Genomic DNA, 23,482 nt, shown 5'->3' with positions numbered 1-23,482 from the left:
CTATTTGGAGCATGGCCTTTAGGGTAGACGTCCCCAACCCCCAGGCCACGGGCTGGTACCTGTTAGGAACCAGGCTGCACAGCACAGCAGGAGGTGAGTGGTGGGAGAATGAGCGAAGCTCCATCTGTATTTACAGCCGCTCCCCATCGCTAGCGTTACCGCCTGAGCTCCGCCTCCTGTCAGATCAGCGGCAGCATTAGATTCTCATTGGAGCACAAACCATACTGTGAATTGTGCATGTGAAGGCTAGGCTGCATGCTCCTCATGAGAATCTAATGCCTGATGATCTGAGGTGGAGCTGAGGCAGTGATGCTAGCGCTGGGGAGCGGCTCTAAGTACAGATTATCATTAGCTGAGAGGTTTGACTGCACAGAGACCATAATAAATCAATTGCTTGCAGACTCATATCAAAACCCTATCAGTGAGTGGCAAGTGAAAACAAGCTCAGGGCTCCCACTGATTCTACATTCTGGTGAGTTGTATAATTATTTCATTATATACTACAATGTAATAATAATAGAAATAAAGTGCACAATAAATGTAAAGCGCTTGAATCATCCCACAACCATCACCCCCCAACCCCGGTCCATGGAATAATTGTCTTCCACGAAACCGGTCCATGGTGCCAAAAAGGTTGGGGACCGCTGCTTTAGGGGATAAGAGCAGAAGTGGGGAGGCCACTAGGAGGCTATGGTAGTAATTGGGAAGCAAAATCATGGTAGACTGGACTAGGGTGGTGGCAGCAGAAGCGGTGAGAGGTGATCCAATTCAGAATAAATATTCTGGAGACAGACCAGACAAGACTTGCTGTCAGATTGGATGTGGGGTGTGAAAAGAGCAATTAAGAATGACTCCTAGGATTTTGGCCTGATGGCAGGGTGGATTAAATGTCATTAATGGATATGGGGAAAAGTTAAGGAGAAGCTAGAGGGGCAAGAAGCAAGAGTTTGTAGGACATTTTGTCTTTGAGATGGTATATGAGACTAGAGTTCAAGGGAGATCAGGGCTAGAAATATAAAAGGAGTCTTCAAGCTAGACTTCGCATTTAAAAGGGCGAAACTGGACAGAGTGGAAAAGCTGGTTAAAGGCTCAAGGCCTGAGGCACTTTCCCACAAGGCTGGAGAGTGGAGGAGGAGCTGGGAACCAGCACACACACAAACAAACCAACACCTGAGAAGGGGTGGCTAGTAAGGAAGATTGAGGAAGAAGGGAAACTCAGAGCACGGGCTAACTTAGAAGCCAAGTGAAAACAAATTGTTTCCAGAAGAGAGTGAATGAGTGGATCAAATGTTACTGGTTTATCCAAGAAGATGAGGACAGAGAATTGATCATTTTCCTTGGATTTTCTGGCACTGATCTTTTAAAAATTGACATAACTCATATAGGGATCCCACAGTTCCCTAAAGTTGTAACTTTCATTATCCAGAGGTGAATAAAAACTTTTTTTTAAATGAGAAATGATCATTCTTCGGAACCAAATAATATGAACATAACCTGGAATAGAGATTGCATAGGAGAAAAGGAGAACAGAGAATATCTAAATGAAGGTGGGAATCAAGGTGGTAAGAAGCTTTAGAATAAAGTTAAAAGGCAAGGGACAAGAGGATAGTGCAAATACTTACAAAAACTTTACAAGTAAAATATACAAAAAAAGTGTTAGTAGTAATATTTAAAAAATCTAACAAGTTCATAACAGACAACTACCCCATTAGAAAAATGAACAGGACTTCCCTGGTGGCGCAGTGGTTAAGAATCCACCTGCCAATGCAGGGGACATGGGTTCAATCCCTGGTCCAGGAAGACCCCACACGCCATGGAGTAACTAAGTCCATGCGCCACAGCTACTGAGCCTGTGTGCCACAACTACTGAAGCCCGTGCGCCAAGAGCGCAGCAACGAAGACCCAACGCAGCCAAAAATAAATAAATAAATAAGAGAAATGAACAAAGGATATAAATAGGAAATTCAGAAAAGAAGAAATACAAATGTCCAAGAAGCATAACTTAAGACGTACACTGACAGTGTAAATAAAAACAACAACAACAACAAAAAACCCACACAGCCTAATCACAAAAACTTATTATACCTAAATAATTATTCCATTATTGAAAAGGATTTAGAAAGGACTGGATTAGAAGACTGGAAGTATATGTCCCAAAATATTGATAGTGGTTAAACTGGATGGTGAGATAATCATTTATGTTACTTTTCTATTCTCCTTTTATATATTTCTTAGATTTTTCTACAGCAACCATGTATCATTTTGTTAAGCTTTTAATTTATTTATACACAAAGCAATTGCCTGGAATTGGCAGTTGAGTATGAACCCCAGGAGTTACTCTTGTAAGTAACATATTGCTGATGTCACATTTCCATTTCTTAAGCAGAACTGTAAATTTTTCAGATATAGTAATGACAGTTGCATTGCTCATTATCTAGGTCAAGGGCTTCTTAGTGTTTTTTTCACTTTGGCCCCTGCCGCAAAAGGAGGGGAATAAAACATAAAATATCTTTTGACACTGGTTGGCATATCTGCTAAAAAGTTTAGTATGGGAGGCATTCCTGTGATCGGCAGATTTCATTCCAGACTCCTGCCGCAGGCTTACAGGACTCCTCTGCAGCGTGGACTGCATTGCGGTCTATGTACTCTACTCGCACCCCATCATCTTACATACCCCATCATCTTACATACCCCACCATCTGAAGTTTTGACTTCAGAGTCAAAACCAGACTTCCCTTCTAGGGAGAGGACTGCAGAAAACGTTATGCCTGGGAAGACAGGTACAACGCCTTAGGTTAGGAGTCCAAGTCTTCCCATAGGAATCCCACTGGGTTGTAATCCTGAGGCTCCCATTTCCCTTCCGCCAAATCTAAGCTCGGGTCCAACATCCTCCTCCCGGTCCTGCTGGCTCCAGGATCCTTTTTCTCTCTCGCCGTTGAGGCCCCCCCCCCCCCCCCCCCCCCCCCCGACCCCCCCCCCGGCCCCCCCCCCGCCCCCCCCCCCCCACCCCGTCAGACGCCCTCATTGTTCAGCCAGTCGCGCTGGTTTCGCCGCGTTGGGCTGATCCTGCGTCCTCTCCAGGTCGCAGCCCCTCCCGAAAGCTGGGCAAGGGGACCATCCCTGGCTGTGAGCTCTCTGCGGTCCTCGGGTGCAGGCCACCATGAGCAAACGGAAGGCGCCGCAGGAGACGCTCAACGGGGGCATCACCGACATGCTCACAGGTTAGCCCGGCCCGGCGCCGCTGCCTTTCTCCTTTCCTCCCTCCCCGCTGCTTTCCCTTCCTTCTCTCGAGTCCCGACAGCCCAAGGATGGGGTCGGCCCCTAGCAGCCCGTGCGGATCTTCCTCCGGCGCCGGTGGCAGATTGTCAGTCCTGTTGGAGACCCTTGAGTCACGCTTGGGCTGCCCTTGGTCTGGCCGGTGTACAAGCGGGGGGTCCCTGTCCCTTAAGAGGTCGTTACGCCCCCTTCCAGGAAACTCAGTTCTCGTTTGTTTACTCGTGGTTCTTGTTCACCCGAGCCTCTTGTTGCCTTTTCAGAACTCGCAAACTTTGAGAAGAACGTGAACCAGGCTATCCACAAGTACAATGCCTACAGGTGGGACGGGGGGGCATTCTCTGTTAGCATGCGTTCTCGGATGTGTGGCAATTAACAGGGCTGAGGGTCCAGTGGATATTAGGACCGTCTGTAGGAGGGGATAAAAAGCAAGAACTGAGGGTATTGACTCTGGTGGCACTTTACTGCGATATTTCTGGGAGAATTTGGGCAGAGTTCTGTAGGATCAGTTTTGATTAGTTGCCAATTCTGATTGAAAATAGGCTAATACATATTTTTCCCATCATTGAACGTGAATTACTGAAAATGCAGTTTGATTTTAAGTCATAATGAAAGATAGTGGGTGAGGTCTGTGCTGTGAAGTAGATGTGGTTCAGGGGAATCTTTCCATCTGGTTGGTGTGTGGCTCATCTGTCACCTTTTGAATCTCATCCTTGTCCATTTCACCAGGGCCGTTATCCTAGCCGTTAATGCCATATCCGCCTGCTTCCGCCCCTTTAATCTGTAAACATGTCCAAGTCCCTCAGCTCTTAAGAGCAAAAACAAAGCAATCTTCTTCACCTCCCTCTGCCCTCTAGCTAGCACCTTTCTCTTTCCTCCACTTTACAGTTAACCTTGAATAATCTGTATTCCTTGCCTAGATTTCCTCATCCCCAGTCATTCTTTATCTCATTGCAGTGTAATTTCCATCCTGCCATTCCTCTGAAAACGTTCTCACCCATATCTCATCTTATTGGACTCTCAGTGGCATCATCTTGACTTCCATGATGGCACAATCTTCTGTTCTTTCTCCTCTTGTATATTACCTTTTAATGTTGGTAGTTCTCAGAGGTCTGCCCTGAGCCCTCTTTTCTCACTTTTATACTTTCCTTGGCAATCTTACCATTCTTGGCTTTGAATACCAGTCAGTGACTCCAGATCTGTATTCACTGGGCTTTTCTCCAGATTTTCAAGCCTAGGTTACCTTTGTCTCTACCCTTTCAAAACTAAACTCAACTCCCATCTTTCCTTCTCACTCACCATAACTAAAAACCGATTACACTCCCTTTCTTTACCTGCTGTGAATTCCTCTGTAAAATATTTGTACTGTTGTCCACACATTTGATGATCTCAAAATCAGAGAGAGATTCAACCCCGTATTCTACTTGAGTCTCAGGTGGCTTCAGAGAGGAGGTGTTTAGTCTTCAAGGAGCCCATCAGGAGATAAGGGAGAGGAGGAACAATCTAGAGAAAGGAAACAAAATCAGCCAAGGCACGAAGGGGTATTGCATTTTCTAGGAAGTCAGTAATTCAGTTTGCATAAGGGGTATAGTCTGAGTGGGCAATAAGTCTGGAAAAGCAGGTGATGCCCTACCACCCTTGCAGGCTCCTCCGCAGCCCCCAGTCCCCATGTACATTTCTCTTGATGTGACCAAAGTATTCTCTTGAATTAAATATTTCCTCTTTACCTTGATAAAACCCCAAAGCATCTGCATACAAAAGGCCTTTCCTGATTTAATTCTTCTTCCCTTTCAGGCTTTGTGCCATAGTGCCAATTATGTGGAACTGCTTGTCTTTGCTGAAACAGTTTCCTCCACAAATTGCCCTCAACCTACCTTTCCAGACTCACCATCAGTAACATGCTAATACAGAAGTCGAAATCCAGATCTGAAGGTTACATGTGCTAGAACAGAGTGAGAACTAAGGCTTCAGAGACTATCCAAAAACTACATTAGCATTGAAATTATAGACAGGATACCATCAGTGAGCTCCCAGGGTGGACCCAGTCTGTCACCAGACTACTGAGCTAGGTAGGTGTGGAGATGGCAAGGATACAGGTCACTGCTTTACGTGGAACCGAAATGAGAGCAATGAAATAAAAGAGCTGGTACAAGGACATAGGGGAATACAGTTTTAAGCCATGAATTTAAAAATAACCATCCATAAGCCAGTTTGGTATGTAGTAGTTTGAATATTTCTAGGTGGCACATTTTTTATGAAAAGAGAGTTATGAACAATTTCTAAAAACTTGCTATTAAAAAAAAAGCTCAATGATATTTTCCACTTAATCCCAGAAAGGAAAGCCTACTGGTTTCCTGGATCTCCCTAGTTTTACATATACGGTTAAAACTGTGTTATTCTCAAATGCGAGGGTTTTCAGGATACTTTTACAAGTTAGAGATGCAGGTGATCTGTCAGCTTATTGAGTTTTAAAGTTTTACACGGATGTGGAAGATAAGTTCACCTTGGTGAAAGTTTAAGCTGCATATTTGTTTGTATGTATATTCCAGTTTAAGAAAAACTAATACCTTGCTGGCTTTCCAATTGGTTTTCCTTTTTTTTGTTCTTTTTACTTGTAGAAAAGCAGCATCTGTGATAGCAAAGTACCCACACAAAATAAAGAGTGGAGCAGAAGCTAAGAAACTGGTAAGTTTAGGGAGCAAGTTGATCGAAGAGCTCACACATGTACCGATCTGATGGGTTCCCACAAGATGAAATTTGCCTCCGAAGCTGCCTTGACCCACACGGGAAGATTTCACTGCTTTCTTGGAATAATATTAATGCTGTTTCAAGCATACTTTTTCAAGCTTGGAGTGTTTTTATTGGGGGAGGGGTGGATTTAAGATTTTTTTTAACATATGTAATTACAGTTTTCTTTCTCTACTTTGCCATGTGTGTGTGTACTCATTCTCACGCTGAATTTCAGCTTGAGTGTTACTCCTCAAGGAGAGTGTGGTAACAGAGCGGCACTCGCGTGTCTGCTCGCTAGCTGTTCTCTCTGATCCCCAGGTAGAGGAACTTCTGTGAGTTAGTGTTCCCAAGGAGATCTTACCTACGAATAAGCACACGATTAAGCCCCTTTGCATATTATGGCGTTTAGCCCTGTTCTCTATAATTTCCGTGAAGCCCCGTATGCTAATAGTGTCACTCTCGGGTGGGACTTGGCACTCTCTGTCCCAACACATCCCTCAGGTGACGCAGGTGTGTGCAGAAGCCTGAGAACTTCTGTTCTAGAGCAAGTCCATGACAGCATTGTTATAATTTCAAAAATTGGAAAACATCTAAATGTTCTCCTGTACGGCATTTTTAAAGCAAATTATGATACATTCATACAATAATACACTATGCGGTCATTAAAGATGTTGTAGTTTATTTATCGATACAGAAATTTGTTCATGATTCATTTTTAAGTTAAAGCACTTTACAAAGCAGTATGATTCTATTTTTGTAAGAAAAAAGTAGCCGTATGTATACACACAGACACACACACACACATATATACACGCACATAACTTTGCATATATATATGAGCAAAAAAGAAGTCAGTACATAGCAGATGTTAAGTGGCAAGGTTACAGGTTATTTTAATTTTCAGGGTGATGAAATTAACAAGTGATTCTAATATTTTCTTTATGCAACTTTATATTTTCTAATTTTTCTACAACAAAAGTTAATTTTGAAAAAGCAAGGTCATTTAGAATTGTCTTATTAGGGCTTCTCTTTTGCCAATCATTTAAACATTTTGTCTTTGGGAGAATATATTTTTACTGGTGCTCAATTTTCTGTGTCCTTTGTTTGAAAACTGGTCATGTGACGATCACTGTTTTTTCATTTCTCATTTTTTCCTTTATCTTTTAGTGATTTGGTAAGCATAATATTTATGTGACTTTTATATTTTTTATTTTCTATGTAGCCTGGAGTAGGAACAAAAATTGCTGAAAAGATTGATGAGTTTTTAGCTACCGGAAAATTGCGTAAACTGGAAAAGGTAAAATGCTAACTTACTTGTTTGCTTATGGTGTCTGCCTTTATGGCAGCTCTCATGTAGCACCATTGCAGGGTGGGTGGTGTCATCCACCCTCTGTTAGATTCAGTGAGAAAAGGGAGGAGCAGTTTATGGCTTTGTAAGTGTCCTATATTTTATATTTTGAATATTGTTCTTATAAACTGTTCATTTATTTTATGTTGCATTTAAGAGACTATTAGCATCTGTGATAGAATTACTTCTTTATTTTCAGTACCATTTATAAGGGAGATTATAAACTTTGACTAAATGATTGTTATCTTTTAGAATTTCTATGCTTAAGCTCTCGCAAGCATTTTTATGGTTTTACTTCACCCTGATGATAGTCATTATATCACTGCTGGTCTTTTTATGAGTAAGCCTTTTAAAAGTGTCGGATAAATTAGGGAAGAGCCATCTTCATCTGCTTTCTTATTCACCTGTAACCACTGGGGTTTTACATGAGTCCTTCTGCGTGGGTTATCCAGGCAGCGTAAAAGGCTCTTCAAGTCTCTTAGCAGCCTAGTGTATTTCTAATGAGACCATTTGAGTCCTCAAAGCATTCCTAAATCATTGTTAGACTTTTTTTTTTTTCCTTAAAGATTCGGCAGGATGATACGAGTTCATCCATCAATTTCCTGACTCGAGTTAGTGGCATTGGGTAAGAATTATTTTTTAAGCAGACACAGTAGTAGGGTTGTTTAATTTTTTTATGTCAGCCAAACTAAAGTACATGCTCTTTCTCTTCAAGGCCTGTACCTTTCCACCTCTGCGCCTTTGCCCATGCAGTTCACTCACCCATATTTTACATGTCTCAGGCTGGTTCTTCAGAGGCTGCCGCGACTTTAAAAGCCCCATTCAAGGCACATGAATCCAGTTTGAGTCCCCAGCCAGAAATAATCTCTCCTTCCTCTAAGCTCCATTAGCATTTGCTCTGTGGACTTATTATCACTCCCTCCACATTGTGGCTCTTTTGCCTCTCTGAGCGTGGTATTTATCTTAAACATTTAAGCTTTTTCTGTAGTACCTGGCATATGAGCTTGGAACAAGCACTCAAGTATTTCCTAATGAAGGCATCTCTATCTTAAAGTTGAGCTAGCAGAGGCTTCTTTGACACCGGAGAGAGTAAAGGTTAACACTGAAGTATTAGGGCTGCAGTGCTTTACTTAACTCTCTTCTTGATGGAATGAGGCCATTCTTTTAGGTATATGATGATTGTTCCTTAATGGCAACCATTTGATGAATGTTATTTTAAAATATATTAAATTCCTAAACCTAGTATACTGAAAAGGAGCGTGACTCCTTGGGGACCCAAGACAATTATAAAATGTTAGTATTTGTTTTAGAGAGCGTCTGTTACATTATTCTCATTTTCCAGGCAAGAAAACTGAATGCAAAAAGTGAGATAGCTGTGGCAGGGCCAGAATCAGAACCTGGGTCTCCCGACTCCCAGTCCAGATCTATTATTTCTATGCCACATTGCCTTCCTGATATGAATGTCAGTTTCTGTACCAAGGCTCTTTGTCATTAAAATCTCAGTTTAAGTATCATCTGAGAGGCCTTCCCTCACCACCCAATCTAAAGAAGACCCAGCCACTCTGTCATATTACCCGATTTTAATTCATCTACCAGATATTTTTCTTTGTTTATATATCTGTTTATTGTCTCTCTCTAACCACTGGAATGTATAAACAGGTAAGACTAGGGCCCTTATTTGTCTTATTCCGGCTGTATTTTCAGCACCTAGAAGAACGTCTGACACATAATAGGCCCTCATTAAATCTCATTTGAATGAATGGTTTTTAAGTGCTTGTATGTCTGGTGTATGAATAATGTACATGGGCATTATGCCACCTAGCTGCTTGGATGTCTTTTTCATATCTAAATTTATGACTGTCTTCCTAGATTAAGGCTTCAATAATTTGAACATTACCAAAGTAACCACACAATAGTTTAGCAGGTGTTTTTTTTAGCTCAAAGGTAGCTTTTATGTTTGACAAGAGGAGGCATAACTGGTTATTTGTTACAAGGATCCTGAGTTTCACTTGACACTGAGATAATGCTTTTCTTTCTTTGTAGTCCTTCTGCTGCAAGGAAGTTTGTAGATGAAGGAATTAAGACATTAGAAGGTGAGTCTGTACAGTGGGTCAGTAATTTCAGGTCAGATATAGTCCTGAAGGACCATGCTCTAACAAACTGGAATTTGAAAAACCCCTTCTCAATTAGTAGAAACGAATGGTAAGATTTTCTTTTTAACTCTACAGTAGAGAACAGATATAAAGTATAGCTTATATTCCCATTTTAAACATGTTTTGGTCTATAATTTAGAAAAAAATCAAGAAGAACAAGAAGTGGCTTCTTGGTTTAAAGGCAATGATTCATTTGTAGATTTTTAGACGATTTTTAAATTGCTTTCGTTTCTTTAATAAAATTCGAGACCATAAAGTCCTATACATTCAGCCTAAAAGCCAAGTTATGTATATTGAGAAAAATTCTGTTAAGAGGCTTGCAATGCTTATTGAAGGGATTTTTGCTTTCAAAGAAGTGATAAAAATAAAAGTCAAGTAATTATAAAACATTTTCCTTAAACCTAATATAGCCATCTTTTAAATATAATTTATCTCTTCATGCTTTCAAGAGTATATACTATATGGATTCATTACAGCACATCTGTGGCACTTGGGGATTAATATTTGTGGGCTCAACTAATTTATAAGCAACCCAGATGGTCAGGTGGACAGATTTTGGAGACTGACTTGGGTTTGAATCCAGTCTCCACCCCTTTATTAAAATAGTTGACTGTGGGGGCTTCCCTGGTGGCGCAGTGGTTGAGAGTCCGCCTGCCGATGCAGAGGAAAACGGGTTCGTGCCCCGGTCCGGGAAGATCCCACATGCTGCGGAGCAGCTGGACCCGTGAGCCATGGCCGCTGAGCCTGCGCATCCGGAGCCTGTGCTCCGCAACGGGAGAGGCCACAACAGTGAGAGGCCCGCATACCGCAAAAAAAAAAAAAAAAAAAAGTTGACTGTGATACTTCAGTCTCTCAGCTACAAAATAGTATCATAATATCTCTCTCATATGATTTAATGCAATAATGTATGCAAAAGACTTAGCAGAGTGCTTGGTACCTAGTAAGTACTTAAAAATAGTAACTGACTCTTAAAAGGCATGATTAATTAGTAATATTATTAACTTGAGAATTTGTGTGAATCACATAGCTAGAGAATGAATTGTTCTATATATGCATCTCAGAGAGGGTTTGTGCTTTTCTGCGTGTGGCATATATAATTTACCTGAGTGAAATATTGGTTAAAGAGGTCAAGAGTTTGTTTCTCAAAGGTATTCGTTGCATCCCTTGGGAGTGTCAAGGATCTACTGTGGTGGTTTTACATTATTTCACCATTCACAGATATGTAGTATAATAGCTGTCGATATCCCTCTCTCCATATATAACAAACTCAATATTTCTGTGGCATTTTCGGTCATATACCTTAGTGTTTTCTGTGTGCACACAATTATGAGAAATATTACATGCTTATTTTTAATAATGAAGGTGCTTATTTTTCTCCATTTTATGTCTCCAGAGAGAATTTATGTTTGTGAATGTAAGGGTGACCATAGGAATTGCTTTTGAAGCATACTTACCTTGCCGTTTCTTTAACAAGGCTCACTCCTGTGCCTGTACCCACTAAAGGACCACCCAGATGGGACTCGGTCACTTTCAATTTAAGATATTACAGTTTTCTTGATTAAAAAAATGATAATACTACCTCTCCTTTCAATGGGATTTTTAGCATAGTGCCTGCACAAATCGGTACTCAATAAATATTAATCCAGTGAAGGAGTGAATGAACAAATGAACAGTATGAATGAACTTCTCATGCTGCTATTAACCGTAAATTAAGCAGTATAGGTTCTTAGAAGGCGCGTTTTGCTATACTCAGTGAAGTTTGGTATGATCCTGGTATGTTTTTTCTACTGTTCTATGTAGCTATAATTGAAATTTTGATTCAGTAAATAAAAATGATTATGCAGTCACTGTTGGGTTTTACTATTGACTTGAAGAATCACTTTTATCTAGTTCTTACTATCTGAAAGTTTTTTCATTTGCTTTTCAAAGTCATTTCAGTGTGTTTTCCAGGTAGTTCTTTGAAAAAAAGGATCACTGAAATTAGCGTTTTTTTTCAAAAATGTTTAAATCAGCATCTCAACTTTATCTTCTGTACAGATCTCAGAAAAAATGAAGATAAATTGAACCATCATCAGCGAATTGGGCTAAAGTAAGATAGCTAATTTCCTTTCGACACTTGAAATGTAAAAGTAAAATTTTTTATAGCCAGTCTTCCGTACACCATAAGTCTTCAGACTTAGCTAAACACAGCCATTTTACTAATCAGAAATGCTAAGATTTGTTGCAGACTCCTGTAGAGAATAAGCCTGTATTCACACGTGTTTTTTTACTGCCTTCTAGTTTGTTTGCTTGTTTTGAGTATATCCCACATTACCTTGACTTTAGCTGGGAACTTCCCCTTAAAATACATAGAACTGAGGGCCTCCGTTAGTCAGGGTGTTTATTTCATGCTTACATTGTAGAAAGCACTGCCTCTGAGGTTAGGATATAAACAGGTTCAGTGTAGCTCTTAAGAAGTTTAGAGTCTACCTGAGAAGACGGGACATGACCATGAAACACTAAATTTTTTTAAAAAGGAAAAGGAAGAAAACCCAGACACCTAAATACCAGAATAGGAATAACTAGTAGACGTGTCGTCTGTCAGCATGAGTAATTACCTTGTCAAGTGCAAGATACAGACCCCCCCTTCTGACTGATTATTTACAGCACGTAGTGTACATGCATAAGCACGTATCTCCTCTGGTCTTAGGTTGTCTTGTTGGCCATTCAGTCCTAATAACCTTCTGAACTTCCCTGTTGATGCCTTACCACAATATTTTAAAACTTAACACTGCCTTTCCAAAACTCTGAATCAGTAAAAGATCAGGATGGTGTAGTTCTCACTCTCCTTGCATTTACATAGTTACATAGTAAATGGAGATCTTCTGAAGAACTTGCTTGTTGTGAGAATTGGTTTTGAACAGGCACTTTATCATTCTTAGATGTTATTTAATACTAAGATAGTATTTTTTTATTTATTTATTTATTTTTTGCGGTATGCTGGCTTCTTACTGTTGTGGCCTCTCCCGTTGCGGACGCGCAGGCTCAGCGGCCATGGCCCACGGGCCCAGCCGCTCTGCGGCATGTGGGATCCTCCTGGACCGGGGCACGAACCCGTGTCCCCTGCATCGGCAGGCGGACTCTCAACCACTGCGCCACCAGGGAAGTCCCCTAAGATAGTATTTTTAATAGCCTTATTGAAATATCATTTCATATACCAAGTAATTCACCCACTTAAAAGTGTGCAATTCAGTGTTTTTTTATATTCCCAGAGTTGTGCAACCATGACTGTAGTCAATTTTAGAACATTTTTGTTATCCCCCAAAAAGCCCAAACCTATTAGCCATCACTCCTCATTTCTTCCCAACTGTCCTTCCCTCCCCCAGCCCCTGGCAACCACTATTCTACTTTCTGTCTCTATAGATTTGTCTGTTCTGGATATTTCATGTAAATGAAATCATAATATATGGTCTTTTGTGACTGACTTCTTTCACTTAGCATAATGTTGTCTCGGTTCATCCATATTGTAGGATAATATTTTAAAATACAAGTATTTTTCAGGATTTAAGAGCAATAAACTGTAATCCCTGGATTTGCCAGTAGGGAGCAGTCTAACTTGGAACCGTATTAACTTAAATATATTTATTGACTCTTGGTATGTGAATGCGAAGTTTATTTAAAATAAGTTTGGATGGAATATCTGGAATATCACAAAGCATGACACTTAAGGATTTTGATCCAAGTTAAGGAATAAACCTCTCCCCACCCCCCCAGTTTTACTCTTGTTGTAATGAATTTTAGTCTTGATTTTTGAAAGATCTGCTTGTATAAGGACACTTGATAAAGTAGGCAGTTTAATTTCTAAGATTCAAATTTCACAAAAAATCTTTTGTCTACTTATTCTGTCTTTATAGATATTTTGAGGACTTTGAGAAAAGAATTCCTCGTGAAGAGATGTTACAAATGCAAGTAAGAGTGTGCTGAATTGTATTCTTTGATTAGAATTGAGAATGTCAATTGGTGAAAAGCCATTTTTAGAATACTGACTTAATTTTTCTTCTATTAGGATATTGTACTAAGTGAAGTTGAAAAAGTGGATTCTGAATACATTGCTACAGTCTGTGGCAGTTTCAGAAGAGGTAACATACTTCCTAAGCTTAGGTTATTCATGCCTTGATGTTAAAATTGCCTAATGTATATGAAAAACATGGATTAAAAAGATGTAATTTGTGTTACTTTATAGATTTACTAATATCTAGTAGTATTAGCTAAATTTATTTGTTTATAAATGGGAGTATAAATTAGAGGAAATTCATCCTGATTTTATTATAAGATGGGTTTTTTTGATGACTAGTTCTAATAAAATTATAAAATAATTTTAGGTATATTAAATGCTAATAGTGGTTATCTGGCTAGATGCTAGTGAAGCCATGAGTAGTTTTTCTGTTTGTTGTTTTACTTTATTTAATTTTCTAAGTTTTCTCTAATGGATCTAAGTTTAATGTCTCAGAGACATCAGCTCAGAACCAGTTCTCAAAACAACCAGGTTCTTCAGAAGATCTTGATTTACTATGTGAATGTGAACAAAGTGAGAACCACACAATCCTGGTCTCTTACTGGCTCAAAATTTTGGAAGGGTAACCTAAATTTTAAAATATTATCTTAAAAAATTGAAATAGAACTTTATTTAAAACCTTGAAATAGATGTCTGACTGAATCACTGGCCACCTCCGGAGTTTTGCTTAGGAAGTGGTAATAGGCTATCAGAAATTCTCTGGGTAGCTGCTATAAGAATTTAGCATTCTCTTTTTTTTTGCGGTACGCGGGCCTCTCACTGTTGTGGCCTCTCCCGTTGCGGAGCACAGGCTCTGGACGCGCAGGATCAGCGGTCATGGCTCACGGGCCTAGCTGCTCCACGGCATGTGGGATCTTCCCGGACCGGGGCACGAACCTGTGTCCCCTGCATCGGCAGGCAGACTCTCAACCACTGCGCCACCAGGGAAGCCCCAAGAATCTAGCATTCTTATCTATGATGCCATAATAGTAATTGTTACCAGTACTCATTAAGTGAATTCATTCAGAAGAATTGAAATGAATTTTCTGATTAACCTTTGCAGAGTTAGAGCATATTGTTTAATTTGAGATTTTTAAATATTTAGTGTTCATAGATATATTTTAAAGGTATATTTAAATGTTATTTTTATTCAGTATTGAGTAGTTACTTAGGTACATTTTTAATAATATTTAACCAATTGTATGCAACATATATCTAACATCAATTACTGTTGTTATCCCAGATTCTGCTGTTTACATTAATATACCTGAATAGTTGGACAGAAAATTGAACTCTTTTAACTACTTCTGAATATGAAGCACAGTGAAATAGAAAGTTAGGCTGTAAGAAGTAAGACTCTTCTATGTGTGTCATCACCTTGGTTCTGTGTTTGCCTAATTGATAAATTTACAAGGAGAATTCCATACATATTTTTTGCTATCATAGGGGCAGAGTCCAGTGGCGACATGGATGTTCTTCTGACCCATCCAAGCTTTACCTCTGAGTCAACCAAACAGGTACCTCAGAATTTATAAGCAAATGTGATCGGTCTTACACAGCAGTGAATATAATTTTCTAAATGATAGTTGGATATTTTCAGAATGAGTTTTTGTTTTAATCTTTCTGAAAGTCAGTTGAAGTGTTTTGTACTGACTGAATTCTTTGAGAGGCAAAGTAAGTTGTTGGAAGGGATACGCATTGTTTGTCCACAAATAATTGGCAGGACAGTCTAGCATTTGGAAGAGATGAAATTTAGTAAAATACTTCCAGAATTATTTATTGTCTATCAAGAAACTTAAGCTCTGTTAGAAGACCCATGAAGGCAAAATGCTTTTGATTTTGGAATATATACCTTTTAAAGATGAAGCAGGTAACTTTTTGTTTAATGAAACAGATAAAGACAAATGATGTCTATTTGGGGGTATCATGATATTGGTGAAAAGTGGTGGTTTCATTTGATAAGATGAATTTTCTGTTAGAAGAAAAGGTACTCAGAACATAGGAAAACTAGGCATTTCTGCGTAGAGCATCAGAAAACTCATTTTAAAAATGCTCTCTTGCTGTAACAGAGTAATTGCTTTTTTTCTTATTCCCTAATTATGATTCTATAGCCAAAGCTGTTACATCGTGTTGTGGAGCAGTTACAAAAGGTCCATTTTATTACAGACACTCTGTCAAAAGGGGAAACAAAGTTCATGGTAAGTACTCACTTGAATTAACACATTTAAAAAAAAACTGTGGAGACTGTCCAGTAACCATTCTGAGTGTGACCTCACTGTAGCTTAGTGTCACGGTCAGTAAATAGGACATCCTAGACCTTAGAGGAGATATATTCTCTAATCTGAGAATATTTTAGTAAAGAGGTTTTTTTTGTTGTTTTTGTTTTTTTTTTAATTTATTTGGTTGCGTCAGGTCTTAGTTGCTGCAGGTGGACTCCTTAGTTGCAGCTCAAGGGCTCCTTAGTTGTGGCATGCGAACTCTTTGTTGCAGCATGCATGTGGGATCTAGTTCCCGGACCAAGGATCGAACCCTGCATTGGGAGCGTGGAGTCTTAACCACTGTGCCACTAGGGAAGTCCCAGTAAAGAGTTTTGTTCTAAATTCCCCACTTGTAAATAATCTGTGCCCTTGGAATAGGTAATTATGCATAATCTGCTATTTTTAAAATATCCATAATGACTTCAATACATTATATTTTTTCCCTAAAATAGCAAATACTCTTTGACTCAGAATATATTAATAAGTGAGATTAGAATTGTCTGAAGAGTATTAATCTGTTACAAGACCAAAGAAAGAAGGCATCAGGGTACGTGATAGAACGTCCAGGGGAAGAACCATGCTGTATGAAGGGGGCTTATAGAGGGGGCACCTGTGGAGTCGTCCCAGTGAAACCCACTGTGATGGACTGTCAAAGTCCTGTGTTCTTCCTAGGGGATTAAGACTTGAGGATTCAAGACAAATAGCAAATGGATTAAAAACATTAATAAATGGTCCTGTATAAAGGCAGACAGAAATCTAGGGCTAATGTAATAAAGGCTTACATTTATCTGCTGCTCACTTAAATACAGCATTTGGGCGCTCTTTTCTCCATGCCCCCCTTTTCCTAAGTCATGTGACTGAAAGGAAAGAGACTATGCTTTTGGAGCATGGACATGCTAAAATTAGCAAGAGTCTCACTGTGTAGATTTGACAGTCTTAGCCAAAAGTAGAAGAAGATGGTTGAGATAGATAATTGAATTACCATGTCATTCAGAAAATGGAACGGTGGTTGCCAGGGCATGGGCAGGGCAGCAGGGAGATGGGGAGTGAGTGTTTATGGGGACAGAATGTCAGCTGGGGAAGATGAAAAAGTTCTGAAGACGGATGGAGGTGATGGTTGCACAACAGTGTGGATGTACCTAATGCCACTGAACTGCACACTTAAAAAGGGTTAAAGTGGTATATTTTATGTTATGTGTATTTAATCATATATGCAAAAAATCATGTCATTTGATTCAGCATGGTGATTTTAATGGGCTATGAAAGTATATTAACTAAGTTGTCACACTTTATCAATATTTTCAAAAGAACTTTGGGAAAGGTAAAAATAAAAATTCTAGTCAGTTTTTGAGAATTACATTTATGATCTGTTCTCCCTAGTCAGGTTTTGAGCTCTTACTCTATGCTCAAAAATATATGCACACATGAGATATTAATAAAAATAGGATTTGTATATGCCATATGAACATCCTTTTAAGTTTAGATTGACTTTAAATCACTCAAAATGAATGTGCATAAATCTTACATTTAAAGAACATTCAATCAGATAAAATTCTAAAAATCATGTGCTAGACAAGTTGGGTTGTTTTTTTTAAATAGGAGGAAAGTGTCCTGGTATGCCACCAGGGACCCCTTCTGGCCTCTCTTCCTTCAGTAGTCATCTCTGTGAAAGCACTGGACTCTTTCCTGGGGAAGTGTAGCAGCTGTTTTCAGAGTTAGCCACCAGGAAGGTGTTTACACAATAAAAAAGCAGAAGCATTTTTTTACAGTTTGAACAGTATTCTTCTGTGCCCAAAGAGATCCAGAGGAAAGACCTACAGAGGCTGTAGTAATCCAGCTAGCAAGAATACAAGGAAAAATTACAAGCTGGTGGGCTGGGTGTAACCTGCAAAGGAAGGTGGGTAGCCAAGTATGTGAACATAAAGAGTTGCTGACATAGTGGAATTGGGTTATCCTAGTAGCTGCTCAAAGAAGGGAAGTCCTTTGTCTAGGAAGGTCAGAGGCAGCCAAATCCCAGTGATGCTGCAGAGTCGGCCCGTTCAGACCTCACAGTACATGTGGTGTGTGAAAGACTAGGACCGCTCACCCATCCTAGGATACGGGCTGGGGTTGTGGAAGTCTTGGCTCTATCTAGCCTTCCGTTCTCTTGGTCATACCTGGCAGCACATGTACAGGTATTGCCAGAAAGGGAATCTTCCAAACCTCTTTCCAGAAGAAAACAGGTTAAAAAATAAGAAAGCAGGCTTTTTGTTTGTTTTCAAAGTATAGAAGACTTAGACCACAATAAGAGACTAAGGCCTTTATGCTGTGACATAGGAATCCATCTTAGTGGATGGTCAGTATATAAAGTTTGTATACTATACATGTAGTTCATGTATTTACTGAAGCTTAGAAAATGCCATGTTTGAGCCTGCTGTTTTGACATTTATAATTAGTATTTGTTAGGATGAGAAGCACTCCAGGTCAACTTTCAAATCATTTTATTTTGGAGGCAATAAGAAGTGATTTGTGTCTTGTTGCAAACACGGTAGGTGTTGGTATGTTGCATTGTAGGAAAGTAGATTTGGATACGGAGGCTTTAAGATCTTTTGGTTCCATTACCAATTTGTTGTGTGATATTGACAAGTTGCTTTACTTCTCTAAGGCCTTAATTTTCTTATTTATAAAATGATATCCTTGCCCTCTGTCAAAGGACTGTTATGCAGATCAGATTAAGTAATATATGTGGAAACGTTGAAGGGTTTGTACAAATATCTTTTGAAGATACTGTATCTTCAAAGAGTTGTGCAGTGTTATACTAGTATAATACATAATAATAATATAAAAGATAATATATTTCTATTTGGAAATAGATCAGTTGGAAGAAGGTAGTAACCTGGAAAGAATTAAATTGGGGAACAGAAAAAGGGATAGAAAAAGAGAAGATGGTGCTATGAAAGAACAAAGTGGGGAGAATGAGTGTCAGTAGGAATGAGAAGGTGTATTCCGTCAATTCACCACATACATACTTAGCATCTACTACATTCCAGGCTCTGCTCTAGGAAAATGGGATAGATTAGTGAATTTAAGTAGAACTTTTTTTTTTTTTTTTTTTTTTTTTGCGGTACGCGGGCCTTTCACTGTTGTGGCCTCTCCCGTTGCGGAGCACAGGCTCCGGACGCGCAGGCTCAGCGGCCATGGCTCACGGGCCTAGCCGCTCCACGGCATGTGGGATCGTCCCGGACCGGGGCACGAACCCGTGTCCCCTGAATCGGCAGGCGGACTCTCAACCACTGCGCCACCAGTGAAGCCCTAAGTAGAACTTTTATTTGAGGGTATGGGAAGGGACTGCTACTTAACAATGAACATATTAAGTAGGTAAAACGTTAAGATAATAAGTATTATTTTTTAAAAAGAAAGGGAGTGCAGGAGACGGTATTAAAGAGTCCGGCCTTATTGAGAAGATGAGACCTGGGGAAAGACTTGAAGTAAGGAAGTTAGGCAGGCAGGTCTCTGCGGGGAGAGAGAGGCAGGCAGGAGTCAGGGCAGTGACCCTGAGCACGTGAACATGAGCAGAGATCACCAAAGGAGTTAAGATCTCTAGGTTTCTGAAAGGAAATTGGCTGCAAAATAAATTCAGCTTATGAAGTGGAGTAAACTCCACTCCATATCAATCCACTTGTTTTCAGAACATCTTGTTGCTATAAGCACTAAGTAGTTTTAAAGATATGACCATCTGTGTGTTTTTTAAGTTATCTTCAAAACATGAATTCTCTTAAACTAATAGTAATCAAAGCTTAGGAAAGCCAGGGTTATTCCAGCTCTTCTTGTAAACTCAGGGTCTTTAGTTAATTGAACTATTCTTCCCGTGAATATAATAACATTTGGAAGAAAAACCAATTTCCTCTGCATTTAGATGCCTTTTTACTTTATATATGGTGAGTACCACTCAAATTTTAGCGTTTCGTGTGGGTGTGACCTCGGAGGATGATTTTCTGTGAAATATCTACAGCGAGGATTCACAGGACAATAGAAGATACCTTGGCTACACTTGGGGAAATGAAAGAGGCTTTATTTCAGACAGTCAGCATGAAGTGACCTAACTGAAATGCCAAACAAAACTAATCCACTCAGTTGAATAAAGAATTTACAGTAATACAGAGAAATTCTTTAACATTAGCACTTCAGAAAAAGTGCAGGAAATAAAATTAGCCTTGAGGACAGGAACAAAGCCATTAGATGGAATCCTATTACTGATGTGACAAACAGAAAGTTCATTGCCTGTGGGTTCAGACATCCAGATCTGCAAGGTAATGCCTCACGGTAATTCCATTTAAAGGTTGAGTTGGAACTTGTTAGTGCCTAAGAAGGTAGGTTTCATATTTGAAGATAAACAGGTTTCATTAACCTCTCAGGAATAGGAGTTGCTAAAGAAAATACCCATTTTAGATTTTAGATTTTGATTTTTCTATGTTGCTGAGTGAAAAGCGTGTCTTTTAGTGACGTGTGTACCAACTCGACTGCTCTTTAGGACCAGAAACCTGTCACTTGTGTAGTTTTCTTAGAATGTGGCATTTGAAGCTTTAGATTTGAAATTTGGTGATGTTTGTATTTCTTTTTACATATTTATGCGTTGCTGCCCAGTCCATAAACTGTCCCCGTTTTCCTGGAAAAGGAAAAGATAACAAAACACACCTTGATGATTATTGTTTAAAAACTGCAGAAGTATTAAAAAAGAAAACTGCAGAAGTATAATGAAAACTCACCTGTAGAGAAGGAAGAAAACGATCCTCTAATTTTCTTATCTTTTAAATTTTTCTTAATTTTCCTCTCTCTGTCTTTTCTGATTTCTGGGAGATTTCCTCAATTTCAACTTCTTCTACTTCTATCATATTTTAAATTTTGATTTAAATCTTTTCCTTGTGTTTTCTTTTTCTGTAGAATTCTGTCCTTATTTCATGGATAAAAATCTGTGATCTGAGAATATTACTGATAGCTTTTGTGTCTTGTTTTCTTCTCCCTGAATAATCATTGTTTCTTCCAAGTTGCTTTTTTCTGTTTGTTTTGGTCTCTGTCTTTCACGCTTTCCTTGATTAGCTTTTCTTGTTTAGAGTCACACAAAAGCCAGACCCTCATAACCGGAACCCTTGCCTGCTGTTTCATGTGGTTCTTTAGTTATCATGAAGCACAGTAGGAAGGCAGGGATAATATATAGTGCATAGAAAAGCTACTAAGTTACAAGCGCTCGCAATTCTAAAACTGCCTCCATTTAAAGCAAAAATAACTTCACAGTTAACAGTATTTGATTAGAATTAAGCCTTAAGTTTAAAAAGATCTTTAAACGTTATTTTTAAATATACGTTTTAGGGTGTTTGCCAGCTTCCCAGTAAAAACGATGAAAAGGAATATCCACACAGGAGAATTGATATCAGGTATTACTCAAAATTTGTTGCTGACCTATTAACTTTTCCCTTCTTTTCCCCTTTTCCCCCTCCCTCTGTATGTCTTGGAATTTGCATAAATGTCTAAGACCCCTTTTCATTCCAAAGTGCCATGTGTCCCTGCAATAGACAATGTTTAGCCTGAAAGTATGTAAAGAATAATGACTGTCTACAGAATCTACTTTATTATCTCTAGGTTCACCATGGTGTCTTCTGCAGCTCAAAGTAGATCCTGCCTGGGGAGAGTTGGTTGTAACAAGTGATACTGCTTTGCATTTGTCCACACCTCTTGCAGAGCATAGTTTACTGAAACCTCAACTAACTGCAAAGTTGAGGTCATTTGAATGGTCTACCTAATTATGGTGTCCTCTTCAGTTATTGGACCACACAGACTTGTTTTGTGCCTTAATGATTTTAAGAGTACTATTTTTGCTAAATTGGAAATATGTAGTAAAAGATTGGTGAATTGTTTATTGGTTGTAGGTTGATACCCAAGGATCAGTATTACTGTGGGGTCCTCTATTTCACTGGGAGTGATATTTTCAATAAGAATATGAGAGCTCATGCCCTAGAAAAAGGCTTCACAATCAATGAATACACAATCCGTCCCTTGGGAGTCACTGGTGAGTATTTTTGTCTGCATTAGAGATAATCCCAGTCATCTGGATATTTTGGTTTAGCAACTTTGGTTTTTCTAAAAAACCTTTCAGTAACTGTGCCAGTTAATTGCAGTTTCTTTGGTATTGTTAGTCCCTCAGGCAACAAAAAAAGCTTTAATCCATAGGTGCTCCCAGGCCCTCAGTTGAAGGCCCATGATGACAAGATTCGTTTATTTCCAGCTCCATTAGAATGGATTAAATTCTTTCTACCTCTGGTGGTCAGTAAATAATCTTATTGATCTAAAGTGTTTTTGTTTTCTTAAATGTATCTCCAAGACTTCCAAAGAACCCAGGTATTTTTGCTGTTAGTGCCAGGCCAAACTTGGTACCTTTGGCCCCAAGCTTTTAAAGTTTAAAGAGTAAAAATTGCTTAATTTCTGTTTTATAGATCTTGTTAACATTTCACAATATACTGTGGTTTACTATTCTCTTCTAGGAAGATGAAGATTTTGTCTTTTTGTCCTAAAAGTGTTTTTCATCCCTGGTAGATGAGGGCTGTGCTTCTCACATGTCAATGTGTATACAAACCATGTGAGAACCTCGTTAAGTGCAGATTTTAATTCAGTGGCCTTCTGCATTGCCAGTAAGCTGCCAGGTGGTGCCAGTACTGCTAGTCTGGGGACCGTATTTTGAGTTGCGAAGGAACTCACTAGAGTATTTTCTCTAATACGGTGGAGATCCAGCAGACAGACAAATCATGGATTAGGGCCACTTCAGATGGCCAGAGTTGGGGTACTGAGGTTCTTTGTGTAGCGCCGGTAATATGTGTGGCAAAGCACAGACACAAGCTCACGGGGGAGGGGGAGGGCAGTCAATATCTTTTTTTTTTTTTTTTTTTTTTTTGAGTGGCTTGGGGACTATTTTCTTTTTCCTCTGAAAGTGAGTCCTGTGTAGCTCTCAGTCCTGAAACCTCTAAACTCCAGAACTGGTTCATGAGGAAGGTTCTGTTCTCCCTCCTTGCAGGAGTTGCTGGAGAGCCGCTGCCCGTGGATAGTGAGAAGGACATCTTTGACTACATCCAGTGGAAATACCGAGAACCCAAGGATCGAAGTGAATGAGGCCCATCCTCCCCGGCACAGCCCAATAGGTCTTAATTTATTTCTTAACCTTTGCTACATAAGGGTCTGTGGTGTTTTTAAATAATTGTTTCTTCATGCTGTAGCTTGCGTTAGTCAATAAAACCTCTTGTACTATTATCAGATGATCTTGTGCTTATTTTATTAGCAAATACGTTTAAATTTATATATTCTGTTCATGATCACACTTTACTAAGGGTCAGTGGAGAGGAGTAAGAGATGAGATGATAACAAATCTTAAATGGGAATTTTTGTTTTCTCATTTTCTGCCCTTATGCTATAAACCACATTACCTCATTACCTTTCCTCCTATTTACTGATTGTAAATTAGTCAGTTAGGCAAGCCTTTGGAAGAAGGTTCAATCTATTTTAGAGACTTTTTTCTATGCTTGGCCCATATGCGATTTTGTAACATATACTTATAACCTAATTCCAAGAACAGGTGTGTGGTTTATCTCTTAAATGAAATCTGTAACAGTTGATTGTAATCCATCAGAAAGAGCTTCCCTAATTAAAACTACTTTTAATACGT

At 39.3% G+C, this 23,482-nt stretch overlaps 1 protein-coding gene across 2 annotated transcripts; it reads left to right on the top strand.

The window, feature by feature from the left end:
* The first annotated feature begins 2,991 nt into the window (after positions 1 to 2,991).
* POLB (DNA polymerase beta) lies at positions 2,992 to 23,075 on the top strand. Of its 2 annotated transcripts, XM_029226725.1 has the most exons (14): positions 2,992 to 3,221; positions 3,537 to 3,594; positions 5,892 to 5,958; positions 7,226 to 7,300; positions 7,918 to 7,976; positions 9,395 to 9,444; positions 11,542 to 11,593; positions 13,398 to 13,452; positions 13,550 to 13,622; positions 14,984 to 15,054; positions 15,649 to 15,735; positions 21,142 to 21,206; positions 21,699 to 21,838; positions 22,838 to 23,075. In XM_029226725.1, the coding sequence occupies exons 1-14, from the start codon at positions 3,161 to 3,163 to the stop codon at positions 22,930 to 22,932; spliced, it is 1,008 nt and encodes a 335-aa protein (XP_029082558.1). In that variant the 5' UTR covers positions 2,992 to 3,160; the 3' UTR covers positions 22,933 to 23,075. The 2 variants fall into 2 exon arrangements, with proteins under 2 accessions (XP_029082558.1, XP_029082559.1); XM_029226726.1 differs by lacking the exons at positions 11,542 to 11,593; positions 13,398 to 13,452; positions 13,550 to 13,622 and having other exon boundaries at positions 3,067 to 3,221; positions 22,838 to 23,059.
* Positions 23,076 to 23,482: the final 407 nt, after the last annotated feature.

The sequence above is a fragment of the Monodon monoceros genome, unplaced genomic scaffold (genome assembly GCF_005190385.1).
Source record: "Monodon monoceros isolate NGI ecotype Baffin Bay Population unplaced genomic scaffold, NGI_Narwhal_1 Super_Scaffold_17, whole genome shotgun sequence".
NCBI lineage: Eukaryota > Metazoa > Chordata > Mammalia > Artiodactyla > Monodontidae > Monodon > Monodon monoceros.
The sequence above is the reverse complement of the archived record's forward strand: the minus strand, read 5'-3'. Positions and strand labels throughout refer to the sequence as shown.

Bases quoted from the DNA above. Each gene is read 5' to 3' on its own strand.
- POLB (XM_029226725.1), top strand. From the start codon at position 3,161: ATGAGCAAACGGAAGGCGCCGCAGGAGACGCTCAACGGGGGCATCACC. The intron at 13,623-14,983 runs GTAACATACTTC...TTGCTATCATAG, and splicing joins CTGTGGCAGTTTCAGAAGAG to GGGCAGAGTCCAGTGGCGAC. The intron at 15,055-15,648 runs GTACCTCAGAAT...ATGATTCTATAG, and splicing joins CCTCTGAGTCAACCAAACAG to CCAAAGCTGTTACATCGTGT.